General features: G+C 53.3%; 1 protein-coding gene across 1 annotated transcript; it reads right to left on the bottom strand.

The window, feature by feature from the left end:
* Positions 1–2,920: 2,920 nt before the first annotated feature.
* On the bottom strand, positions 2,921–23,697 carry UCK2 (uridine-cytidine kinase 2). The gene is made up of 7 exons (XM_054165029.1): positions 23,591–23,697; positions 13,093–13,252; positions 11,842–11,938; positions 10,833–10,975; positions 6,905–7,002; positions 4,857–4,905; positions 2,921–4,005 (listed from the first exon to the last, which is right to left on the bottom strand). Exons 1-7 carry the CDS (start codon positions 23,687–23,689, stop codon positions 3,866–3,868), a joined length of 786 nt encoding a protein of 261 aa, XP_054021004.1. The 5' UTR covers positions 23,690–23,697; the 3' UTR covers positions 2,921–3,865.
* Between the last annotated feature and the right edge of the window lie 486 nt (positions 23,698–24,183).

Here is a 24,183-nt window from a genome sequence, read left to right as displayed (position 1 = left end):
CACTCCTGTTCACAGCAGCCTACCATCTTCATTTCCCAGCACTCTCCAGACTGACAAATTGCATGCCTGTGTCACACTTTCCTGCTGACTCCCACACGGCCCATGTCTGGGTAAGGAACGTGCTGGGCTATCACTTAAGATTCACCCCTCAGCATGGCCATCTCTTGCATAGATACCTGCAGTAGCACAACAGAGCCCTGAGCTCACGGACAGCAGCCACAGCTGCTGAGGGCAAGGAACCACAGGCTCCCCACAGTGCACAAACATGGCACTCGCCTCCCGTCCCAGGATCTGCCCTCAGGGCATGCTGCTGAAGGTCGCTCTCTCTGTAAGAGAGGCAGCAGCTCACACAAACGAGGCCCTGTGTGCCTAGAGACCAGTAGCTGCGGAGAGCTGAGCACGGGTTTAAGGCTGAAGACAGCCAGCCGCCCCTTTCCCGCCATTTCCCAGCTCCTCCCTCAGGCGCCACAGCCGCCCCCGCAGGCAGCCAGCGTGCCCTGAGCCGGCGCCATTCGCAGCAGTGACAGCTCCTCGCTGCCCTGACGTTTGGCCACTCCCTGTGCTCCCTCAGCCCTCCCCACAGCCCAGGCAGACACGATCCTGCTCTTCCTGCAGGGCCTGCTCTGCGTGGCAGGTGTGGGTGAAAGTGGGCGGATAGCAATTCCAACTGCAGCACTTGGATCCAGTGAATTTTCTGCAGGGTCACAGCCAGGGTCAGGCCAGGCCTCAGCCCACTGAAGGCTCCTGGGCTTGAGGCCACCTTCATTGGGTGTCATCTCATCTGATGGCTGGATGCAGCATCACCCAGTTGATCATGTGCCTACAGGGCAGCCATGGCCAATGGGTGGCCATGCTGTAATGGGTTGCCTGAGTCCACCTGGCACTACAACCAGTGGGCATGTAGAAACATTCTGAGGAGAATGCCTTTTTCCAGGGTCCCTTTTTTCGCCCACCCCTGAAAGGTGCTGCCAGGGCTCATCTCTGGCTCCCCAAACGACAGCCTGTGCAGCAGACACCTTGGAACCTTGTCCAAACTCACTCTGGGAGCAGCCTGCTTCTTCCATCTTCTGTCATTTTTCTGATCAATTAAGTGCATTGTTCCTCTGGCACCTGGCATTTTGGTATTGAGGGAATCCTGGGAAGCAGCAATGTGAAAGGCAGCGTTGGGAGCCAGACTGCTGTATGTGGGCTTGCAGAGCTGAACCTGGAGCACAGTGGCTCACCAGTGCCATCAACCATGGCATTCCAGAAGCCCAAAGAGGGCACAGGCAAATTGTGCTTCTACATACTATGATGTATTTCTAGACATTAATAAAGATTCCCCCTCAGCCCTGCAGTCTCAACACTCCCATCTCTCTAAGATTTTCCTCATAAAAGAGATGTTCCAGTCCCCCAGTCACCTTCATGCCCCTTTGTGACATTCCCACCAGTAGCTCCACTTCTCTCTTGTACTGGGCAGCCTGGAAGAGGACACAGTCCTCAGATGTGGTCTCACTTGAGCAGAGGGCAAGGATCACTTCCCTCAACATGCTGGCAACTTTTCCCCTATAATGCAGCCCAGAATGCCATTAGCCTTTCTTGCTGCAAGAACACTTTCTGGCTCATGGTTAACCAGGACCTTCAAGGCCTTTTCTGCAAAGCTGCTTTCCAGACAGGTGGCACCCAGCACAAATTGGTGCATGGCATTGTTCTTCCTCAAGTGCAGAACTTTGCACTTCCCTTTCCTGAACTTTAAATATTTTTGTCAGCCCATTTCTCCAGTCTGCCTGTGTCCCTCTGGATGGCAGCACAACTCTCTGTTGTACCAGCTACTCCTCCCAGTTCTGTGTCACCAGTGCACTTGCCAAGGGTACACTCTGTCATAAAGATCTTTAATGAAGGTGTTGAACAGCACTGGACCTAGTACTGACCACTGGGCTACACCACTAATTACTGGTCTTCAGATTTCGTACCACTGATCAGCACACTCCTTGGCCCAGCCTTTCAGCAAGTTCTCAATCTTTCTCACTGTGTGCTCACCTAGTCCTATACATAAACAGCCTCACTGTGAGGATGTTATGGGAGATCACATTGAATGCCTGACAGAAGTCAAGGTAGCCAGCATGCACTGCTTGTCCTTTACCAAGCCAGTCATTTCATCCCAGAGGGTTGTCAGATTGTCTAAGCATGACTTCCCCTTTGTGAATCTGTGCTGACATGAAGTGATTTGCCTGAATGGAATTTACCCCTTTGCTAAAAGCAGTCTCACACTTGCCTTATACTCCACTAGTACTAAAGCCAACCTGCCTGCAAGGTCTTTTGATGACATTCACCTTACTGCCACCTGTTCAAGAGACTTACTGGGAAGGGATGACTTTGTCCATCTCTCTGCTGTCCTGAATGCACATAGGCTTCCTGGGATGCCTAGGAAACATTGTTTTCAGGGGGGCAAGTCAGTCCCAACAACGTGGGCCACAGGCCCTTTCCTGAATACCGTCCCACCACCTCTGCTTCCCTGGCACTCACCAAGCCCCTGCTCCAGCACAGCCACTGCACCTTGCTCACCAGATACCTCCACCCTTGCAGTACAACCCTACCAGGTTTTCCTGGGACATTGACTGTTGCAGCACTACCACATTAAAGGAGACTAATTCTCACCCTGGGCAAGGGAGGACACGCCCTGGACAGCCCTAGGGATGACATACTGCAGGGACAGTGTTCTCCACTGAAATGAAAGGGACACACAGACCAGGCAAGAGCATCCTCTGAAAAAGGGGATCAGAGGACTCATGGATACCCAGTTTCAAGCTACCCAGTGAGGACCTGTGGATGTCCCATACAGGGATGCTGAGCAGCCCAGGGATGGCTACACACTGCTGCCTCTCTTCAGATAGGCCTTTCATCATCTATTGCCCCTTTCTTTCAGAAGAAGCTGGTTTTTCCTATGTTAGAGACTCAAAATCTTCCATCCAAAAGCAAACTTGTTCCAAGTGAGGAATGAGAGACACAACTCTGACCTTCCATAAGCCAGCCTCTAGGCTGAGGGTTGATACAAGGGCTCGGCTAGGAGTCCCACCGCACACATGGCCACAAAGCTCCAGAGGGGCTGAAGGTATCCACATGCTGGCCCCACTCAAGCCAGGCAGTGAGACATACCCAACATTACCTACCAGGGACTTTGCTGGAGGGTGACAGCGGACCCACACCTGTGGTGGGGTGTCAGACACGGAAAGGGATGCTGAGGACTGAGCATGTAGGACTGAGATCTGGAGGTACAGAGACAGGTGAGGTGTTACACATCATTCTCCCAACACCCAGTGACATATGCCAGCCCAAACCAGGCTGCTCACACCTGAACAGCAACAGCAGGAGGCAACCTCACCACAGTCACAAAATCCATGTCACACTCAAGGTGCCGCCTCCACCACAACCCATCCCTTCCCCAGGATAGAGCTCACTGTGATACTAAAGCAGCTGTTGGGTGCTCTTCAGGCTGTGAGGACGTGAGGCTCCTGACACCAACAATTCCCAGGACCCTCTTCCCAGCCCCCTCCCAGCAACACCGAGCCTGGCAAATACCTTATGGCAATTAATTTTACGTTGTTCTGCATGTACACAAAAATAGAGCAATTCTGTATTTATAGAGATTTATAGCCGGTTCTGTGCTGGAGGAGTTACTGAGCGAGGCCGGGAGCCGTGGGCGGTCCAGGCTCCCAAGCAGCCGGCTGCTTCTCATTTGGCATTTCCAACATACAAAATTAAAGGCATTCGTCTCCGTCTTGGTTTCTTAAATAGATAAGGGGGGAATGAACGGACAGTATGTACAGAGGGGCAGGGGCAGGGCCCGAGCGCCTGCCGCCCCCAGCCTCGCGCCTGCCGCCCGGGGTCAGTGAGGCCGGCTGCTGGACTCTGAGGGCTGCCGCTGGCGGGGAGGAGTGTAGCCATTCAGGTAGCCGTTGCTCTGGCGTTTGCTGAGTCCTCCGTTGAGAATGTCCTGGATGTGCTGCACTATCAGGTTTATGGCCACTGCGAGCAAGAAGTGGGGAAAGACACAGGGGAGAGATCACATTAGCATCGCTGCAAATAAAACACAGGCAAGCCAGAGAGGATCACTCTGCTCTCTCCCCTGCTCCCAACCCCTTCTATCATGTGGTGGGGAACCGCAGCCTTCCAGGGAGAAGCGGCACCAGTAGGAATTCATCCCAAAACTCAGCTGAGCCCAGCACTCGGGTATGATCAAGGTGACACCAAGTGGGTGCAGACCTGGCTCTCCCAGTTGCACCTCTGGCCTCGCAGAAGCACATTTGCCTTTCTGGCCTTGCGGAAGCACATTTCCTTTTGTGTGGTATGAACCAGGAGTTTACTGGGAGGCATTGCCCATGGAAGGTTTCCTAGGTTTCATCAGAGGAGCACAAACTTCCAGTCACTCCAGAAAAGAGCAAAAGGGAGAGGCTCATAGAAACATAGAAGGGTTTAGGTTAAAGGGACCTTAAAAGATCATCTAGTTCCAAACCCTCTGCCATGGGCAGGGACACCTCACACTAGAACAGGTTGTCTCAAGATCCCATCCAACCTGGCCTGGAACACTTCGAGGCTTGGAGCCTCAACAGCTTCTCTGGGCAACCTGTTCCAGTGCCTCACAACCCTAATGGGGAAGAATTTATCCTTAAAGTCTAATCAAAATTGAGCTACTTCCAGTTTAAGGGCATTACGCCTTGTCCTGTAACGTCTAAGCACCTGTGCAGTAATAGCACTATCTTGGGTGGCAGTGGCCCAAGTCATCTTGGTGGCAGGTCCTGATACCTCCTACCTTGCCATAATAGCAACAGATGATAGATGGCTGTGAGGAGGTAATGGCAGGGTCTGGGTCCACTCACCTTCATTATCTGCTCCTCTGGGAATGATCACATCAGCATACTTCTTGGTCTGGGAGGAGAGAGAGCAATGTGTTATGGGGAAAGTGGAGAGCCACCAGGCTGGGGCACTGTCCCTGCTTCCTGGGGCAGATCCTTTCCCTCCCCTTGCCAAACCCAAACCCAAACCCACTTGGAGGTATGTCGTTGCTGATAATATGTTTTGAATGCTCTTATTTGCCTTCTGCATTGTTTTGAGGGCCATTCTGTGTGCCTTGACTCCACTGCCATGAGCTCATACAGATTCCAGTAAGAGGTACCCTACCAAAACCTGAAATTAAAAGCTTCGTAATCACAAGGCTCCAGCAGCTGATGCTTTTGGGAACAATCTCTCCCTTGAATCCAGTCAGACTTGTCACAAGTGGAAGAGCTGGCATGCCTGGGCTCTGTGGACATGCAGGGCACAGCCATATGATCTGCCTGGGATGGGAGGAGAATTTTCTACCAGCACTGCTTGCCAAAAAGGTCAGATCTGGGACACCAGTCCTGACCTATTTTCACCTGCAGGTGCCAGTCTCAGTTTCCTGCCCTGTTTGTGTCAGCTTTTACAGATAATCAGGTTCCTGACAGCCAAGCTTTACCTCTAGTAAACAAGCCAGGCAGCTGAGTGAAGGGTGTCATCTAACACCTCGGGTGCTTCCAGCCATATCAAAAATCACCTGGATATGCTGGACCATTTCAGTGCTGGACCACCCGGCAAGAACTGGTTTAGGAGTCAAGTAACAGCAACTGTAGGTGCTAAACCTGCTCCATGCAATTGCTCTGCAGCTGAGCCCACCACCAGGTTGGAACTAGGACCAGGCCACAGCAAAGCTGGTGGGTAGGGGCAAAGAAGTTATTTTCTACCCTCCTTGTTTTGCATTTCACCCTCCTACAGACTCTTCAACAGAAGAGACTGATGCAGCATGTGCTGCTTTGTGAACCTGTACATTTCCCTTGCCGGGGTCTTGCAAAGAGGGAAGCCACTGAGCTGGACCTGCCTCCCAGGAAAAGCTTTTCTAACATTGGGCCCTGGTGCCCAGAACCACAACTGAGTGAGGCAGAGAAAAGGGTGCTTGCCTAGGCACCATGGGAAGATCTTGCAGCAAAGAAAGAATCAGCCCCTCTTATGGGAAATGGCAGAGCTGGCCACATAGGCACAGAGATGTTCCTGAGACTGGAGGCACAGGTTCAGTTCCTGCCTATGGTGCTGGTTAGCAGTTCCCAGGCTGTGCAGGACTCTTGTTGGATCAGTTCCTCCAGAATAAGAAGGAATTCCTCATGTAACTGCCACATGTTTGAAAAGCCTGAGAACCAAGGCACAGGCTCCTCTCCACGACAGCCAGGAAAGGTGTGCAGTGGCTACTCCTGCAGACACGCTGTTCCAACTGCAAGTTCTGCAAGAGTGCAGTGCTTTCCTGTGTGCAAAGTCACTGTCTGCTAGGAAACCTAGCATCATCAGCTCCCTAAGTAGCTTCCTTTCTCCAAGCAGATCTTTCAGGTCTGTCCCTGAGCAAGGTGTCTGCTTTACACCTTGGCCTCTCAACAGCCAGGAAATGCAAGCTGCAAGGTCACAGCAAGCTCCTGCAGCATAGTCCTCTCAAGCATCCAGACAGCAAGAAGCCAGCAGCACTGCAGGACAGCCCAAAACAGGAGGCAGACACAATGGACACTGCCTGGGGGAAAGGATCTCCCCTTCTCTAGCTAGATGCAACCAAAGATCTTCCCTCCCAGACTGGCATCTGCTGAGCTGCCTGATGTTGGTTTGTGCAGGGAGGGGTTTCTCTTGCCATATCAACCTTCCAGAAGGGGATGGTGATCTCACCAGAATGGCAGGGGCTGTATAAATAGTCTTCATCTCACCCTGCCCTGGCCAGCATTGACACCCCCACCCCTACATTTATGCCAGAGCCTTCAGACAGGGAGCAAGGTGGGTCAGGCTGACTGAGCCCTGGGGAACAAAATACTTGTCTGAGGAGCTGGGCATGAAGCACTTCTGACAGTCTCCCATCAGTGTTGCTCGCCTTACTTACTGGCAAACAGAACTCCTCGAAGGCAGGCTTGACGAAGGTGATGTACTGAGACAAGATCTGCTCGAGGTCCCTGCCTCGCTCACTGATGTCTCGTAGCACTGCAGGGAAGATGTAAGGCACAATTGGGAGCCAACATAGGAATTGCTTCATCCCCCTTCCCTTCAGCATAGACCTTGGCCAGCCACCCAGGTATTTGGTCTGAGGACTCTGTTCCTGGAAGCTGCTGCCCTCATTTCCAAGCACACCCTAGCCCAGCTACACACTTTTAACCTGCTTCCAAGCCTTCCTGGGAGCCAAGGGCTGGCTGACCCGACCAAGGGCTTTTCTTGGCCCCTTCCCTTCCCATCTCTGCAAGCCCATTCCAGCTGTAACCAGTGTCACCCCAGTCTTGAATGTTCCCAGCCTCAGTCCATGCATCACTCCTGTCACATTTCCCTGCTCTTGGCCTAAGGATGCATCATTCTCTCAGTAATCCCTGTGCAGAGGCACCCAAGGAATAGAAAAGCAGTGGGGTTCACCATACACACACCAAGGTGCAGTTTTAACCCAGTCTGCTGGGGTGAGGAGAGTAAAACCTACACACCTACCAGAGAGGTGGCCAACTCTGCCAAGCTCCCTGTGCTGTCCTCAGCTGAGTGGAATGGGAAGATGGAGCAGGACCCCACAACCAGGGACTGAGGGGGTTCTTGGAGGAGATCAGCTCAAGCAGGAAGCCAGGAGGCAGGAAAGCAAGCCGGCCTCCTGCTTGTTCTGCTCTTTGGACCTTACACCCTGTTTGCACATGGTATTTGGGCCATTGCCATCCCCAGGCTGAAGCCACTTCAGTGTGGCCAAGTGCCCCAGTTCAACGGGAATTCAATCCTCATCAGGAGCCAAACCAGTCCTGTGGCTGTGCAGACAGCTCTTGGCTCTCCCCGAGTGGCTGGCTGGCTTCTCCCCAGCATGCTAGCACCAGGCACTGGGTTCAGAGTGAGCCTTCTCCACTTGCCAAGCACAGCCAAGCCATGGCACTGCCAGCCTGCGTGACCTGCTCAGCAGCCACTGCTCGTGTGCTTTCAGGGCCAGCACAGTGCTGTTCTCCCAGTGCTGGTTTGGCATCATCCCCATGCTCTGTTTGCCCTCAGCCAGCAGCTACACAGCATGCCCTTTAACAGCCCCATGCAGGGGAGGTGATGGAAGAAAAAAAGGGCTGGCAGCAGGACATGTGCCAGCTCCCTGCCTGCTCAAGGAATGGCTCAGCCCAGCTCAGGCTGCTCTTTGCCTTCTCCAGAGAGCAGGAGCAAGCCACAGCTCAAACAATACAGAAAAAAAAAAGGCAAGGAAAATAAACCAGAGAGACTTCTGTTTCTCAGGTTCCACACCCTGTTTGCTGGCAGCTCTGGGGCAGGGAAGGAGCAGAGCGAGGGTGCATTGACAGCACAGCCAGTCTGGCATGGTGTGCAGGAGGCCCATCAGCTGCACAGGGCAAGTGCCCAGGCTGCAGGGGCTGGTTCTGACAGGGCAAAGCTCTCCTGTCCATTCCCAGGGCAGACCCCAGCAGGGCAATCACCTACACAAACAACAATCAAGCACCCACTGCCTGGTACCTGGTCCCACAGCAAGGAGTCCCAGCAAAGCAGGCTAAGGCCACACAACCTATCTGGAGGTTCCAGGACAGGCCAAGGTCCCAAGGATGAATCGGAACCCGTCCAGAGCCAGCAGGCAGAGATCACTGAAATTGGGCCCCAAACATGCACATGACACCCAATTTGGTCTTTGTTTTATGGTCAAGGACAGGGTAGTGAACTACCTCAGCCATAATCAGCTTTGCATGGATCAGGCCATTTGAGGCACCTGACAGACCTTGCCCCTTGCACTCTGGTAGCAGCATTTTTCTTGGGATGGGTGCTGAGATGGGGACAATGTGAGTTGCACACAGTGAACCCCAGCAGTATTGATTAACTGAGCTGTCAGCTACATTTCCAGGAACCTCATCTCCCACTGCTATCCAGCTGAAAAGTCCATTGCTACAACTCTTCAGGACTTCTGGGAGAGCAAGATGACTCAAGGCCATGTTGTAATGCAAGATCTTGACTTTTGCTACAAGCTGCCTCCAGCTATATTCCAGGGATGCGACTGCAGCCCTTCAGCACCTCACACACAGGCTCTTCTTTCCCAGAAATTCCAGGGAAACAGACAGTAAACAGATTTGCTGCTGCAGAGGTCTTGCCAGCTGCTGATGGCAGACCAGGAAGGAGATTGCCAAATGGTCAGTTCCTTATCTGGAGGCCAATGAGTTGCCCTAACTAGGAGAGACCAGCACTTTAGCCAGCCAAGCTGCCCCTTTGCAAGGCTTTTAGAGACTGATGGTGGGTAGGAGAAATAGCCCAGGAATGGTCTGGGACCAGGTAGCTCAGGACCCTATCAAACAGCTGCAGTACAACAGGGTTTTAGCTCTGTTTTGTGGTCAGCAGCTGGATGATTTAGTTCTTAGTCAATGGGATCTCAACTACTGCTCAAACCCTAAGCTCACAGTTCTGTACCAAGTCTCAAGTGACCAAACCACACACTCCAGAGCATGACTGGGGGGTGGACACAGTCATGTGTCACTGAAAATGCATGAGGAAGCACCTTGCCTTCAGAGACACGATCCAGGGCACTGCCAAAAACCTGTGCTACCCCATGGCTGGGTGTGAACCCAAGCTCCTGCACAGCAGTTTGCTTAAGGAGTAAAGCTCACATTGCGGGATCTCACAAATGCCTATCTGTGACCTGCTAATGCATCTCCCTGTGGTGGCTGTGCCGTCACCTCCCTGAATGAGTCATTCAAGAACAGTGGGCAGGGTCAAGAAGGATGTGTAAAGAAGAGCTTTTAATCAGCACCGATGACATCCCAGCAGCAGAGGAGGCTGTGTAGCTGTCTGGCAGCAGGAAGGCAGGCAAGACCAGTTCCACTGCAGGGTGGAACAGCTCCATGCACAGAAGCAGTCCCAGGCTGACGCACTTGAGACGCGCTCCTGTCGTCACAGCACAGAAGTGTGGACAGGATTTCTCCAAGTCATCCTCTGCATCCCTATATACCCTGTGGAGACTGTTGGAGCTAAGCAGGGGTAGGGGTAATTCAGATAGAACTAAATTTTGCTCCCAAAGTCCCCAAATGCTTTCTCAGTCATCCAGGAGGCCAGTGCTTTATTGGTGACCCTACTCCTAAAGGCTGCTATGAAGTGAACAGCACCTCAAGCCTTGAAGACCCTGTAGAGTCAGAGTCCCTCTTATGTCAGCTGGCAACCAACAGCCAAGCCAGCTGGACACGGGGAGTACTAGGCAGGGATATTCTGGTTTCTAGGGCTTTGCCCCAAAGCCATCACTCCAGTGTCAAGTACCACAGAGAGGCTCCATGCTGTGCTGGCTGTGTGACCTAGATGTACAACTGGACTGCCTATCTGCATCATCCATGATGGACACCCTCACACCCAAATGTTACCTTCAAAGCACCCCCATACTCTAGGTCCTGAGCAGACCCATCAGGCATCACCTTTTGATTGAACTCTGAAGATGTTTTGCCTTGCTCATTGCGCCCTTTCCTGCTGGTACCAGCTGGCCAGCACTAGCTGCCATTCAGCTGATGGCACCAGGCTGGTGCCACAGGGCCATGTGAGGACACAGCATGCTCAGTAGTCACACTGCTGCATGCATCAAAGGAGGAATCCCAGACAAGGCAACAAAACCCCCACTGAATTCTAAGAGACACAGCTCTCCACTGCCATAAGCTGCCCTGTGTGACATTATGCATTGGGGAGGAAAAGCTGCCTGTCTCCGCTAGCAGCAGCACAGCTTTGTGCCAGTTCCATTTCTGCTCTGGCCACTGTCACCTGCCTCTGCAACCCGCTGCTCAGATTGGTTAAGTGACATTTCTGTCCCTGCTGCATGAGGCATGTTTGGGCCTCACCTCTGCGGGACAGCCGGGTGTCTGCATCCGTGTCCACAAAGAGCTTCATGCGGAACAGATCGCGCACCTCCTGGCTGTAAAAGGCCAGGATGCCTTCAAAGAGCACCACGTCAGCAGGGTAGACAGTCACCGTCTCCTCTTTCCTAGCAGAGGAAAGAAGAGTCAAAATATGCTAGTGGCAGGAAACAAGCCAAGAAAGGAGGTGCTGGGGAACAGCGGTGCTCCTAGGCACTGCTCCAACCCTGGGACATCCCTGTGGCACCAGAAGGGTGACCAAGAAGAGGGCGGACCTACCCTACTGTGGTGAAGGGAATCCATGGCATAGGTATGCTTCCTAGAAGGACAAATGGCAGAGCAGGAAGCAGACTAGCCATTCTCCCCAAGCCTCAACCAGCTGCTGCTTGCAAGTGTTCTATGTGCCAAGCTGTAAAGCCCAGAAAGCCTACGCATGGGGCTTGACCCCTGTGCACCTGCAAGGGCCAGCTCTGCTCACCTAGGAGCCAGGCAGCACTTCCCTGGCACCACGGTGCTTTTTGTGGGAAATGGAGCATGGTCACATCCATGACCAACACAGGCATGCAAAACTAGGCTTCACACATGCAACATAAGAGCTATAGGAGTAGGAACTGTTGTTCTCCTCCTTTCCTGGCAGTGCCAGGCTGTTTGAGCCTGGAATGCTTGTCAAAGCTGCAAACACAGAGTTTATGGAGAGGGGAAGCATGGATCAGGGAAGAAAATGGGGACCGTAAACCCCGCCTCCACTCTGACGCTTGTATGTTGCTGGATGCTACTGCTTGGCTGTGCAGCTTTCCAGACCCCCAGACTGTGCCTCTATCTGCCCTGGATCCTCTAAGCAAGGGGTTTGGAGTAGTCAGGATGGAAACTGTTGGTTGGCACGTTTAGGTGTCTAAGAGTGGGCACAAGCAAAGGGGCAGGCAGTCTGTGCTGGCAGGGCTGCGTGCTGCGCCGCGGGGCGTTAGCGGAGGCACAGCAGGAGCAGCTGTTAGACCTGGAGTGGGAGACAAAGTCATAGACAGGAATCTGGACCGTCTTCCCTTCTGTGATCTCTTTGAGTGTTTTCACGATCAGCTCGTTGTCAAAGGCATCTGAGGAGAGAGCAAACGTTACCTGAGGCAGCTTTGCAACCTCTCCCACCCACCAGGCACTGAGCTGCTGGCTTCCTGCACTGGGGACAGACAGATGCACAGAACTGGGAGGAAGTCCCTACACATCTCCATGGCTGTAGCAAGGTCCAGCTTTCCTGGAGCACCCAGGGCTTTGCTGCTTTGCACCAGTCTGGAATCTGGCCCACAGAGATCAATACAGCCCTTGTATGGTGGCACTGACAGTCTGAACTTGGGAAAGCATCTCCTCCAGGGCTCCAGCCCCCAGAGAGACTGGAGCAGTGTTTCAGTCTCAAGTTGCTGGAGAGACAGTGCTCTCTTTGCTCAGAGCTTGCTGTCTCTAGCCATTGTCCTCATGGGGATGAAGATACAGTGGCTCTGGAATTTCCCCACCCAGCCTGGAGAAGGTTCAAAGAGTCCCTGCTGTAGTAACAGGGCATGACCTCCTCAGTGGAGGGGTTTGCAGAGCAGCTGCACAAGATGGTTCCCTCCTTGTAGAAGGGTAGTAATAGTGCATGGCCTCCTCAGTGGAGGGGTTTGCAGAGCAGCTGCACAAGATGGTTCCCTCCTTGTAGAAGGGTAGTAATAGTGCATGGCCTCCTCAGTGGAGGGGTTTGCAGAGCAGCTGCACAAGATGGTTCCCTCCTTGTAGAAGGGTAGTAATAGTGCATGGCCTCCTCAGTGGAGGGGTTTGTAGAGCAGCTGCATAAGATGGTTCCCTCCTTGGAGGGACACAGAGTTGCTGGCTCCAGAGGACAGTCAGGTCAGATCTACCTGGTCCTAACCCAGTGATAGGTTTTCAAACTGGAGGATGGTTTTGTTGGGAGAAAAGGAGTGTCTTGAGGAGTTTGAAGGTTCACAACCTGCCCTTTTTCATCCCAAATACTCCACCCTAAAGACAGTTTCTTTCCCAGGAGAGACAGAGGTCGTACTGCAGGGCACACAAGTGGCCACCAGCCACCCTGTCAGGAATGCAACCAGCTATACAAGAGCTTAACTAAGCCACCCACTCCTGCCCCATACAGATGCTGAGTCCCAGTGTCCATGCAAGGCTCTTTGCTGGTGGGAGCGAGGGGTCCCGCTCCAGCTCTTGCCCCCCACCACATGGCAGAGTCCCAGGGCTGTTCTCCATTCACCTGGGTGGTCAAAATTGAACTGGCCTTTGAGTGCTTTGGATTTCTGCTCTGAGGTGAGGACCCGGTAGAAGCTGTCTTGGCTCACAATCACCACCTGCTTCTGGCGGTAGTCCACCTCATTCTGGCCCAGCAGCTGGACGATCTTGGAGCATACTGAGGACTGGGAAAGGAAAAGCAGAGGAAGCAAGTCAGTGGCAAGGAGCATTTGAGCCATGCAAGGAGAATGTCCCCAGGTAACAGGCATTCCTGGGTGTGTGGGGCACTGCTTGCTGGACCTCCAGCCATGAGCTTGTGGTCCCCTCAAAGGCAAAGCCCAAAGCCATTGAGAGAAACGTGTTCCAGAAGCATCACCATGGGGCCCTTCAGCATGAAAAGCATCACCAAACTTGCTCCTTACCTCACTCTCCTCTCCCCCTATTGTCTGCCCACAACTCCTATTCTGGGCACAGATGGAAGCAGGAAACCAGTTGGCTGCTGCCTAGGTTCAGCTGCACTTCCAGTTTCTCCACAGCCAGCTCCAGTCTGCCCAGCAGTTCCCCAGGGAACAGAACTGGATGTAACACCATGGCCGAGTCTCCTCTCTGGGAGGCAACCTCAGTTCCTCGGTTCCCCCAGCCCTGGTCCAGCACGGAAACCCCATGGGCTGGGAGGGAAAGTCCTCCGAGAGGGACTGCCAGGTTGTTTTCATACCCTCAACAAAGTCCAAGATGAAAAGATATCAGGAAGAGGGCCCTGGGACTTTACCAGAGATCTCTACCACAGCTGCCAGGGCTGAGAGGAGTAGCTGTGAGCATATCCTGGTGCCTCTTGGCACAGCAAGGCTACGGGCACCATGGAGCCAGTGTCTGAAGAGCCACGTGGCTCTGACTGCCAATGCAAGATCCCCATGAGTGCTGATGGCACAGGGATCAGCACCTCGCACACCGCATGGAGCAGGCTGGGTGCCGGTGGCTGGCATCCACTCTCTGCTGGCACTGCAGCAGGTACTGCCTGGATGGCCAAGGGTCACACCAGACCTCGCCATTGCGACATGAATCAGAGCACAGCTTGGGGGACAAATCCCAAAGACAGCTTCTTTTCTCCTTAGTCATACAAGTCCTTGGCCGCTGTGCAACACAGCGGTGCTCACTGCATCACTAACTGGCAGCCTGCATGCCTGCCCCGGCCAGCAAGAGCCAAGGTCAGGCTGGTGGGGGAAGTGCTCTGCTGCCTGCAGGTGCCCTGCCCATCAGCCCCACAGCTCAGGGAGAAGCAGATGCTCCTGGTCCCAAACCGACCAGCTTCAATCACACTTGCTGCAGATGCCAAGATAAGCCACTCCTGGACTCGGTTACCACAAGTACTCTCCCCACTGAGTGCTCTTGCTTTGCAAAGGGAGGTTTGCTTGTCCCAGCCTGCCTTCCTCAGCCTGCCCATGGCTCTTTCCATGATCCCATCTCCCTGCTGGCTCAGCCATCTGCTCTATACCCAGCTGGCAACCTCCAGATGCAGAGCTGAAGAAAGCAGTGATGAGAGGGAACAGGGAGGGGAAATGCATGCCTGGCAGAGGAGGTCACCCCAGCAGGCAGAGGGCAAAGCTGTTTGCCTGAGAAGCTGGAAGATTTGACGGCATTCCCATCCCCAGAGACTGTCTCTTTCCCTCCAGGCCAGGCTGACCTGACTTGGCTGTGACCGCTGTGCTGTGAGTCAGCCCCAGCCTGGCTGGAGAGCCTCCGCACACAGCCCTGCTGCAGAGTGAACTGGATCGGGCTGCCCAACAGCAGTCCCTGTGGCCCTGGGCGCAAGTTCAGGGTCTGGGTCAGAGATGGGGTCTCCCTGAGCACCCCACCTTCTCCTCCCTCTCACAGCTGGCAAGTTGTTGGGGCAGCCCTGCCCTGCAGCAAGCTGCTACCACCCAGAACAAAGAACTGCAAGTCAGCGCAAGTCACTCACCCTCCAGCTCGAGCAGACACAAAGCCAGAGCCCATTTTCTGTTTCCTCTTCTTCCCCACAAGCTTCTTAGCCCTATGGCTTTTCCAGCTGTATCCCATAGGTTTCACAAAACCAGGGCATGCACAGTGCCTCTCCTCCACTTTTCCTCCTCTCTCACTCTCCTGGACACTGATGCCTTGCCATGCTGCCCAGGCAGTGAGGAGACACAGCACAGCAGGATTCAGCCTTGGCCCCTGCTGACAAGGACACCAAACTTCCCAGGCCCTTTCAATTAGTAATAAAGCACTTTCAAGTGCAGCCAGCCAGATCCCCAGCCTGTAGATCAGCAGACTCCACACAAATCTGTACCAGAAACTGCTTCTCCCAGCCCATGGGAGGCAGCAGGGCTCCTTTCCATCAGTGAAAGCAACATGCTAGCTGCACTCACACTTCCTCCTTGGACCTCAGCATGTGGATGGATCACATAATCATTTGACAGTTCCTGCCAGACTTTCTCCTGTCTTACACACACTAATCTCTAGTCTACTGATCATGGAAAGTGGAGAAGAGAGTCCCATCATCTCTGAAAATCACCCTCATATTTTATACCCTATGGTATGAAACTTAAGACACTTGACGTTGAGAAAAACATAAGAAGAAGGTCGCTCTCAGCAGCTGAAGACAAGGACATGTCCTCCCACTAGGTCCCAAGACAAGGATCAGAACATATCCTGGCATTATTACCACCCAGCATATTACCACCCAGTGCCCTGCAGTGACAAGTGCCTCTTGCCAAAGCATCCAAGAAGATGCTACAGATTGCTTCTTTTTCTCTGGTAGACTTTGGAGAGTAACAGAAGTAGTGGAGAAAAATGATCACAAGGACATCCTGCTCTCAGGACCAAACTCAGGGTCAGCATACTGCATTGCCCAGATGGGTAGGGATGTCATCTCTGGGTTCTGGAAAGAGGCATAGGTGTCACCTTGGTCCCACAGAAGTGCCAGGGCACTGTTCATACATGATAATTGCATAAGTGCAGCAGGACATAAAGACAACAGAGGATATGGTGGAGTCACCATCATTGGAGGTGTTTAGGAGGAGACTTGATAGGGTGCTTGGTTGCATGGTTTAGTTGATTAGGTGGTGTTGGATGATAGGTTGGACACGATGATCTTGAAGGTCTCTTCCAACCTGGTCTGGTCTATTCTATTCTATTCTATTCTATTCTATTCGGCATGTTCCTCTAACCCAGGGGCTGCAGGCAGCTTGCAGTAGTGGGGCAGCAAGCCTCAGTGAGGTCTAAGTGAAGGTTCTTCCTTTCCTAACAACCATCTGTGATGGAAACAAGAATGGTTCCTGAGGGGCATTCCCTGGTGCCAGAGTGAATGCCTCCTAGAGCTGCAGAAGCAGTTTTTCCCCTTGGTCAATAAACACCCTACATTAAGGAGGAATTAAAACCAGGAACACAGAGGTTACAAATTCCCCTAAGCAGTGGGAACAGAAACTCCCAGGCTCAGGAAGTGTCCCTCCAAACGCATGACACATGTGCTCCACTTCAGCCCCCTTCTCCCAAAGCACCACTGCATACATACATCTGACTGATGTTCACCAGAAGTGTGGAAAAGCCACTGGTAAATGGAAATGCCAGCAGCGAGGTTCTAGGGAAGCCTGCAGGTGCCCAGAAAGACCAAGACCAAGACCAAAGCATGACTTTGAAGTGCAACCAGCCTGGATACACAGTAATCCAGGGGACACAAAGTGCTGACACATGCACTCAACACCCACTTGAAGGGACAGCCTGGGCTCAGATTCCTTCCTTTGCCAATTCCTAACTGCTCCTCCAAGGGGAAAAGGCAGCAATGGTTTCTTCTTTGAGAAGGGTGTGTAGAGGCAAAGAGGACGATGAGGAAGATGGCATGATGCTATAGATGAATCCCAATGCATAAACCCTGAGATCTGAGCCCCATCCCTATGTGACATATCCCACCTGCAGGGAGAGGCTCCTTGCCTCCACTCAGGCCTTTCCCCAGACCTACATTGTCCGTGCACACCTCGCCTTGACCCCACATAAACACTGATGGCAATGCAGCCGCAGCACGCCACAGCAGCAGGGTGCTTTCTCAAGCAAAAGCCTTTCCCTCCTCCAGAACTTGTTTAAAACTAAATATAGACAGGACACAGCAGCCCCTGAGCCTCCACGGTTGCCAGGCAGACCTTTCCCATGTTAACCACATGAAACCAATGCAGGATTTACCGAACGCGCAGGCTGGCCTCTCTGCTATCGTTCATGACTTTCCAGACACGGCAGCAAGGGGAACTCAGCTCCAGGTTTGAGCAAGTGGCTGCAACCTACTGAGCTGCACTCCCCCAGACTTTGCACTGCAGCTGCTCCCTGGGAAAGCTCTGCAAACCAACCCACAACCACACACAGACTGTTGAGAAGGAGCTATCTGCACATCACAGAGCAAGAAGCAAGCTCAGAGATGTTATTCCTAAACAGAAGCAGCTGCAGCTTCCCTTGTAGGATTCCTTCTCTGAACCAAGCAGACAAATACCCACTGTTTAAGGAAAGAAAACACAGCTTTATTCTGATGGGAGAAGATGATACAGGGGGGACCTGAGCAAGAACTGCAGCATATTCTCCCACATGGAGGGAGCTGGTGCAAAGGGGGAGAAACTCATCAGATGGGTGTTTGGAGCCCTACCCCTGACATTTATTTGAAAGCTATTAATTACATTACATATTTAATTCACATTCACTTATGGCCTAGAGACAGCTGCTCAGATGTTCTTCAGGAATTGAGTAATTCCTCAATATTATTCTGCAGATTATCACACAGTCCCTCTTGGGTAGCTCTGATCAGCCAGTGAATTAGGACTTCAGATAAGTATTGGAGAGAAAGGTGATGGACAGTGCTACAGTTAACTACCATCTGAAGGTATCAGGCAGGAACGTGAGTGATACTTTTGAGTGATACTGTGTTTGCTGCAGCACAGAGGGGCAGTTACGAGCACTTCTGCCCCTGGCTGATTAAGTCCTGTCTTGGGCTAAAAGGACTCTGTAAACCTTGTTGCGTGTGCTAAAAACCTCTCACTGAAGAGCAGGCCATCCATTCCCATGGAGCCTGGCACTGCAGAGGGGTGTCTACACTGAACTGCTCACTTGGCTCCCAAGAGAGCAGCAGGGAGGACCTACCATCCTTTATAGTTATAGACAAGTCACCTTCCAAGAGTGGTGTACTCCAGATAAAGTAATTCCAGCCCAGACGCTGAAGCTGCCAGTCCCCTCAGAAGCAGATAAAGGAACACGGGCTTGTGCCAGGAGCAAAACTTACCAGGGGAGATATCTGTTGGACTCCAGTGTGGAAGGAAGAGGCACAGACTCCTGCCATCACTGCAGGCTGCTTGTCCTGAGCCAAAATGCTGCTCATCATGAGGAAACTCTTCAGCAGAGGAATGCCCTTGGCCCACAACAAATGCTACAGCCAGCAGCAAGGACAGATTGAAATAGTCCTGCCTGTGCTCCCACCAGACAGAAACCCAAAGGTTATGTCTAGGAACACCACTAACATACCCCCCTTTCTGTAGAATCTGGATGTGAGCAGGCTTTGCATGTGCAGGAACCTCACTGGGGTGTCCTCATCACATGCTTGTGGATAAAGCAGTCTCTTTTGGGATCTGGCAGGATTTCCCCTAAGATCACAGCATCAGAGACCGCTGGGATTACTTGCTGCATTTCTCTGATGTCCCTTACAGCATGCTTCCCTTTCCAGGCATCACAGGGAACTCAGCTGGGTTCCTGAAATCAGGAGCCCTGGCAATGGTGCTCTTCTCTCCAGCTTGTCTCCTGCAGCACACTAGTTATGGTATTTTGGTCTCTCCTTCTAAGGTTGCTTATGGAGTATTAGGATGTACTTGGTGGACTGGGGTGACACAGAACACACATCAGATTGGGAAGGGTCCCAAAACATCTCTTAAATATCTGCCTGCAACTGCAGAGAGCTAGTTCATGACCCATGCAATCCTTTCCAGTCCTAATGGAGCACATTTGTGTGGCAGCACTGGGACTGGAAACTTGCTATTCTCGTACCAAAAGCCAAGGCCTCCACCCAGAGCTTTCCCAGGCAGGTTCACCATTCCTGCCCTTCCCTTTATGAGCCATGGGCCAACCAGTCCAGGACTGGGATAGCCAGGTTTCTATTCACTCACCCTGGGATGCTGTGCCTGTGATCAGCAGTCCTGAGCTGGAGTATAAACAGGCACACACCAACAGCCAGGATCTGAGCAGAGATTACATGTGGGGAGGAAAACAAGTGTTCTGACATAATCCCTCCCAATCCACTGGTTTTAGACCCAGGGTATTTCTCTCGAGCTCCTGCTGCAAACTCCATAGCCTGGAGCTGGCTGAGCCCATGGGACTACAGTAAACTCCATAACGAACTTGCACATAGCCAACCAGAAGAAAGAGCTGACCCATCAAAACAACTTGTGTATCAGTTTGATCAGGGGCTGGCACAGAATAATGTTCTACTAGAAAGTTTGATGAGTCTCTAGCACACGTTGACACCAGCATTTAACGAGTCAGACCTTGTGATTCAGGGCTTCTGCCAGCCACGGAATGAGCGTCACCAGGAAATGGTGCTAAACCCACACAGGACTGCCACAATCTCTGCTAGTCCCCCTCCTGTAGTTCCCTCCTGGCTCACTGCAGGGTCTTCCCTGGGCTTCTCTGCCTGATACCCAGGTAGTGACATAGTGGCTGTGACACACAGAGTGCTAGGACTGGTTCTTAGCCCTTGCTAGTGTAGGAGACTGAGCTCCATGTAGACTGAGCCCCATGTGGAAAGGCAACTGCCTTATGTGGAGATGTGCTGTAGCTGGAGGCACTGCTTCCCTGGGGACCAACATGTTGGCTGTCCCACCCTAGCTGGGTGACACCAGTTTTCTCCAGCCTAGGCAACCAGCTCAGCCTCAGATGGTGTTTTTAGTATTTCAAGCCAAAGTGCCCAACTGATTAACAGTAAGAATTCACCTAGCTGAGCACACACTGCAATTTCAGTGCTCTGCAGTCTGGAAGCTCTCAAGCTGCTTGTTCAAACGCACATTCCCTACTTTATGTGCCACCTCAAGATCCAAATGATGCAGCCACAGGGCCATGTTGGCACTCAGATTCAGACCTCACTAGTCTGAAGGCCAGACAGGCAACTAAAGTGTTCAGCCCTTTGTAAATCTGCCTTGTGTTACAAGCTCCTGTTGGAAGGTGGCAATCAGCACTTTGTTTTGTGGCATGTGGGGACAACCAGTAAATGCTTTAGCTCAAGTTCGAAGAGCTCTCCCCACCCCTGCAACCACCCCAGCACCAGATGCTTCCACTGCTCTTGGGAGTGAGCCACCCAGCATTGCCAGCAGAGCTACAAGGTCTCAGGAGCTAAGGTGAAGCGAGGACATGTGAAGAGCATAAGAAGGTATTCCAACACTTTCCAGCTCATCTCAGGAGTTGGTTTGCTGAATTTTCCTCTAGCCTGCAGCCTGGCTGCCTGCCTTGCATGCTGCAGTCCTTGGTAGTCTTCTTGTGGGAGGAAGGGAAGAAACTGTTAGCACAAAGATCATGGGTATAAGAAGCATGCAAGAACTTCAGCAGAGCACTTGAAAGCATAAAGATGAAAGAAAATATTACAACAAGCTTTGGAAATCCCTCTGAGGGAGTGAGGCAGTTGCAGTCCTCTCCAGCTTTGGCACAGGATGGGGTCTTAATGCCATGTCATCTCCACAGCAGGAGACTGCAGCAAGCTTTGCCCAGGACACACAGTGCTTGGATTTCAGGGGACAATAGGAGACATGCTGCCTCCTAGCAAGCTTTTGTGAGGCGCCTGCCCCAGCTGGGCCAATCCGAAACAGCCACCATGCAGCTGGCACTGCCCTCAACAGCAGCTGCAGCATCACAGGCTGCCCAGGACCTCTGCAGCTCCCTAGTTTTACTCCCAGCACAGGCCAGACTTCGTCGAAGAGCCAAACCAGGAAAGTGCTCAGGTTTCTGCCTCCTGTTTGAGCACTGAAAGTTGCTCAAGCCTTTTCTGCTCACTAGGGAACAGTAGCCAGCCTTTGAATTTGACTTCTCACCACTCTGCCTGTAAAAACTACCAGCCAAACACTCCCCAGTGCTCTTTGGGAAGGTTGGCTGCTTTGGGTGCCAGCTTTCCCAAGGCACCACACAACAAGTTGTGGCAAGCTACAAACAGTTATCCCTTCCTTCCACAGCCTGGCTGTGCTGGTACACTGAGAAGGGGGGGGGGCAGGCAACTGCAGGGCCTCTTTTCCCATCTTAGACTCAAAAGCATCAGTGGGAGGAGCTGGGGGGGGCCTTGGAAGGCAAATGCCCTCCGTTATCTTCAAACTGGTATTCTGCCAAAGGGGTGTGTTATGACAACAACCCTCAATTGGTGTGAAGGCCAGTTGGATGGATTTGCCACTTTCCCAGTGGGAAAGGTGCCTGCCTCACTTTCCCTCTAGAAGCATTTTGTTTTCACCCAGAGCCAGCACAGCAGCCTCTGGCCTGGATTTCAGACGCAGGCAAGCCCTTAGCAGAGCACACCACACCAGCCCCACCACTGCTTTCCCTGAGCAGGCTGCAGCACTCAACATCACCTGGCACAGGGCACTGTCACTGATCAGATGGACGACAGCCCCTCTGTATCCCTGCCTCGCAGCAGCATCAAACAGGAATTGGAGGGTCTGTATGCACAAGCCTTAGGACCTTTCCTCCTGTTACTTCTGAGTGTTTGCATTTTTTTGCCAGCATGTTCTTTGCAGTCTTTCCCCACAAACTCTGTACCGTTCTGCCTGATTCCCTTCACCAGGCAGCACTGCACAGAGCTTTTTAGCAGCCAGCAATCACTAGAGGGGAGGAAATTGTAGCTGAGAGACAGGAAAAGTCAGTTAGTACATCTCCCTTGCTAGAAAGAGCCATTTCCCTAATTCTTTTTCCCAAGGCAGCCTGCTGCTCCTTGAGCATTTTCCCTTTGAAGTTGAGACCAACTGTGGTGCATTGTACTGTAATCACTGCTTTTACCTTTGTGGGCCAGAGACACTGCATTCAGAGATGTAACAGTTCAGCAGTGCCAGACACGATGTTATTGGGACAGCTAGAGAGAGGCAGACCCACGCACCAGGGAGCAGACAAACCCAGCATGTTTGAGTCACCAGGAGCTGTACTGCAGGAACAATCCAGCCTTGGTTCCCAGTGGAGGAGACTGCATCCTCTCTCACCATCCCTCTCCTGTTCTGTCTGGGTTCTTCCCCCTTGCAGTAGCAACAGCAGTCCAAGAATCAATAGGGCATTTAGAGAAACATACTTAAAGCAGTTCAGGGCTGAGGCACAGCAGTTGGGTTAGGCCATCTTCAAGAGAAAAAGGGTCCCCCTCTAAACAAGAGCCAACCCAGATACGAGGCTCTGTTTTCCTCCCGTGACAGCCCACATCCAGTTCCCTTTGCAAGAAATATTTCAAAGCCATTGCACTTCCAAATCTATTCATGCTCTGTTAAAAAGGCAGGTAGAATGTCTGTGCTGCCTTGCAAAGGAGAGCTTTGGATTTGATTACTGCTCTTAAATAAGACAAGGAAAAATAAGTAATTTTTTTTCCTTTTTTTTTTTTTGTCATAGGAGGATAAGCATGAACCTAGCTTAGGTTAAGTAAATAAAGCAAATCCCACTGTGTGAAACAGCTGAAGAGAAAAGCCGCGCTGTCGCTGGAGCTGCCCTGCGCTGCGGTTTGGGTGTAGCAATCCTCCGATGAAAACCCGCATTAACCCCGAGGCCGGGGCTGCTGGTCCCCAGCCACCCCCTGCCCCCAGCCTCGCCGCTGCCAAGGGCCATCCCCTCCCGGGCGCAGCAGGGAGGTCGTTGTGCCGTTGTGAGTCAGCATTTGCTGCGGGATCTCCACTCTTGCCCCCCCCAAAGTTAGGCATAAAAGAGCACAGCCACCCCCCACCCTGACCGCACTATCGCTAGCGTTAAAAAAAGCCATTAAATAACCGCATCGCACCCAGCAGGGACACTGCGAGAGGGTGGCGGGGGACACACGACTCGAGGAATTTGCGGGGATAAAGGAGGTAGTGGTGGATGTCGGCTCCCACGCCCCGCAGAGCCCACAGCCCGAGTCGCTGTCCTCCGGCACCCCTCCACCCCGGCGAGGCGGAGTGGAGCAGGGTCCCGTTAAAAGCAGAAGGAGTAAAACCTGCACCCACCCCACACCCCCCTCCACGTGTCCCCGGGTCTCCCGGGCAGAGGCCTCAGCGGCCACGCTCTCTCCATCGGCTCGTCCTTGCCCGGGCCGCAGCGCGCACCGGCCGGGGCAGCGAGAAAGCGATCCCGCCTGGCCCCGCCGTTGCATACCCCGGCTCGGTTCGGTCAGGTTCGGCTCGGCAAGGCACGGCTCGGCCCGGGTCTGCCCGGCTCGGCCCGGCGGGGCAGCGCACGTGGCGTAGCGGCCGCTCGGCCCCGCCGCGCAGCCATGTGGCCGCCGCCACCCCCCGCTCCGTCCTCACCCAACCCCACCGGGGCTTCCCGCGCCGCCGGGCCCCCCGCACCTTGCCGCTGGCCGTGCCACCGCTGACCCCGATGAGAAAGGGCTCGCCGCCGCTGGGCTGCCCGTGCTCCTCCAGCCGCTGCTCGCTGTCCCCCGCCATCCTCCTCCTCCTCCTCCTCCTCCTCCTCCTCCTCCCCTGCTCGCAGCAGCAGCCGCAGCAGCAGCACCACCGCCGCCTCCTCCTCCGCCTTCGCTCTCCGTGCGGGGCTGGATTTATCTGATGAGTCAAGGGCCTTCCTCCCCTCCTAGTTCACATCCCCGGCGCTGCGGCTCCCTGCCAGGTGCCTGCTGCAGCTGCACATGCTCCGGCCCAACCTGGCACGGCACTGCACGGCACGGCGGCCACATAGGCCCGCACCTCGCCGCCTCCCCTTCCCCCGCCGCCTCCCAGCTTCTGGGGACAAAGGCGATGCGGCCGCCTGCTGCACCGGCACTCGCGCCCTCCTCCCGCCGGCTTGGTTGGCTCGCATGAATCCCGCTGATCACTCGCCTGCAGCAAGCGCTGGCACTACACCAGGGTAGGACCCCCCTACATGGCCCCCACCCGGGCCCTGCTCCTGTGAGCACTTAGGAATCGCAGACTGGTTTGGATTG

The sequence above is a fragment of the Dryobates pubescens genome, chromosome 11 (assembly GCF_014839835.1).
Source record: "Dryobates pubescens isolate bDryPub1 chromosome 11, bDryPub1.pri, whole genome shotgun sequence".
Lineage (NCBI taxonomy): Eukaryota > Metazoa > Chordata > Aves > Piciformes > Picidae > Dryobates > Dryobates pubescens.
Note: the sequence above shows the minus strand (reverse complement) of the source record. Positions and strands in the feature narration are given on the sequence as shown.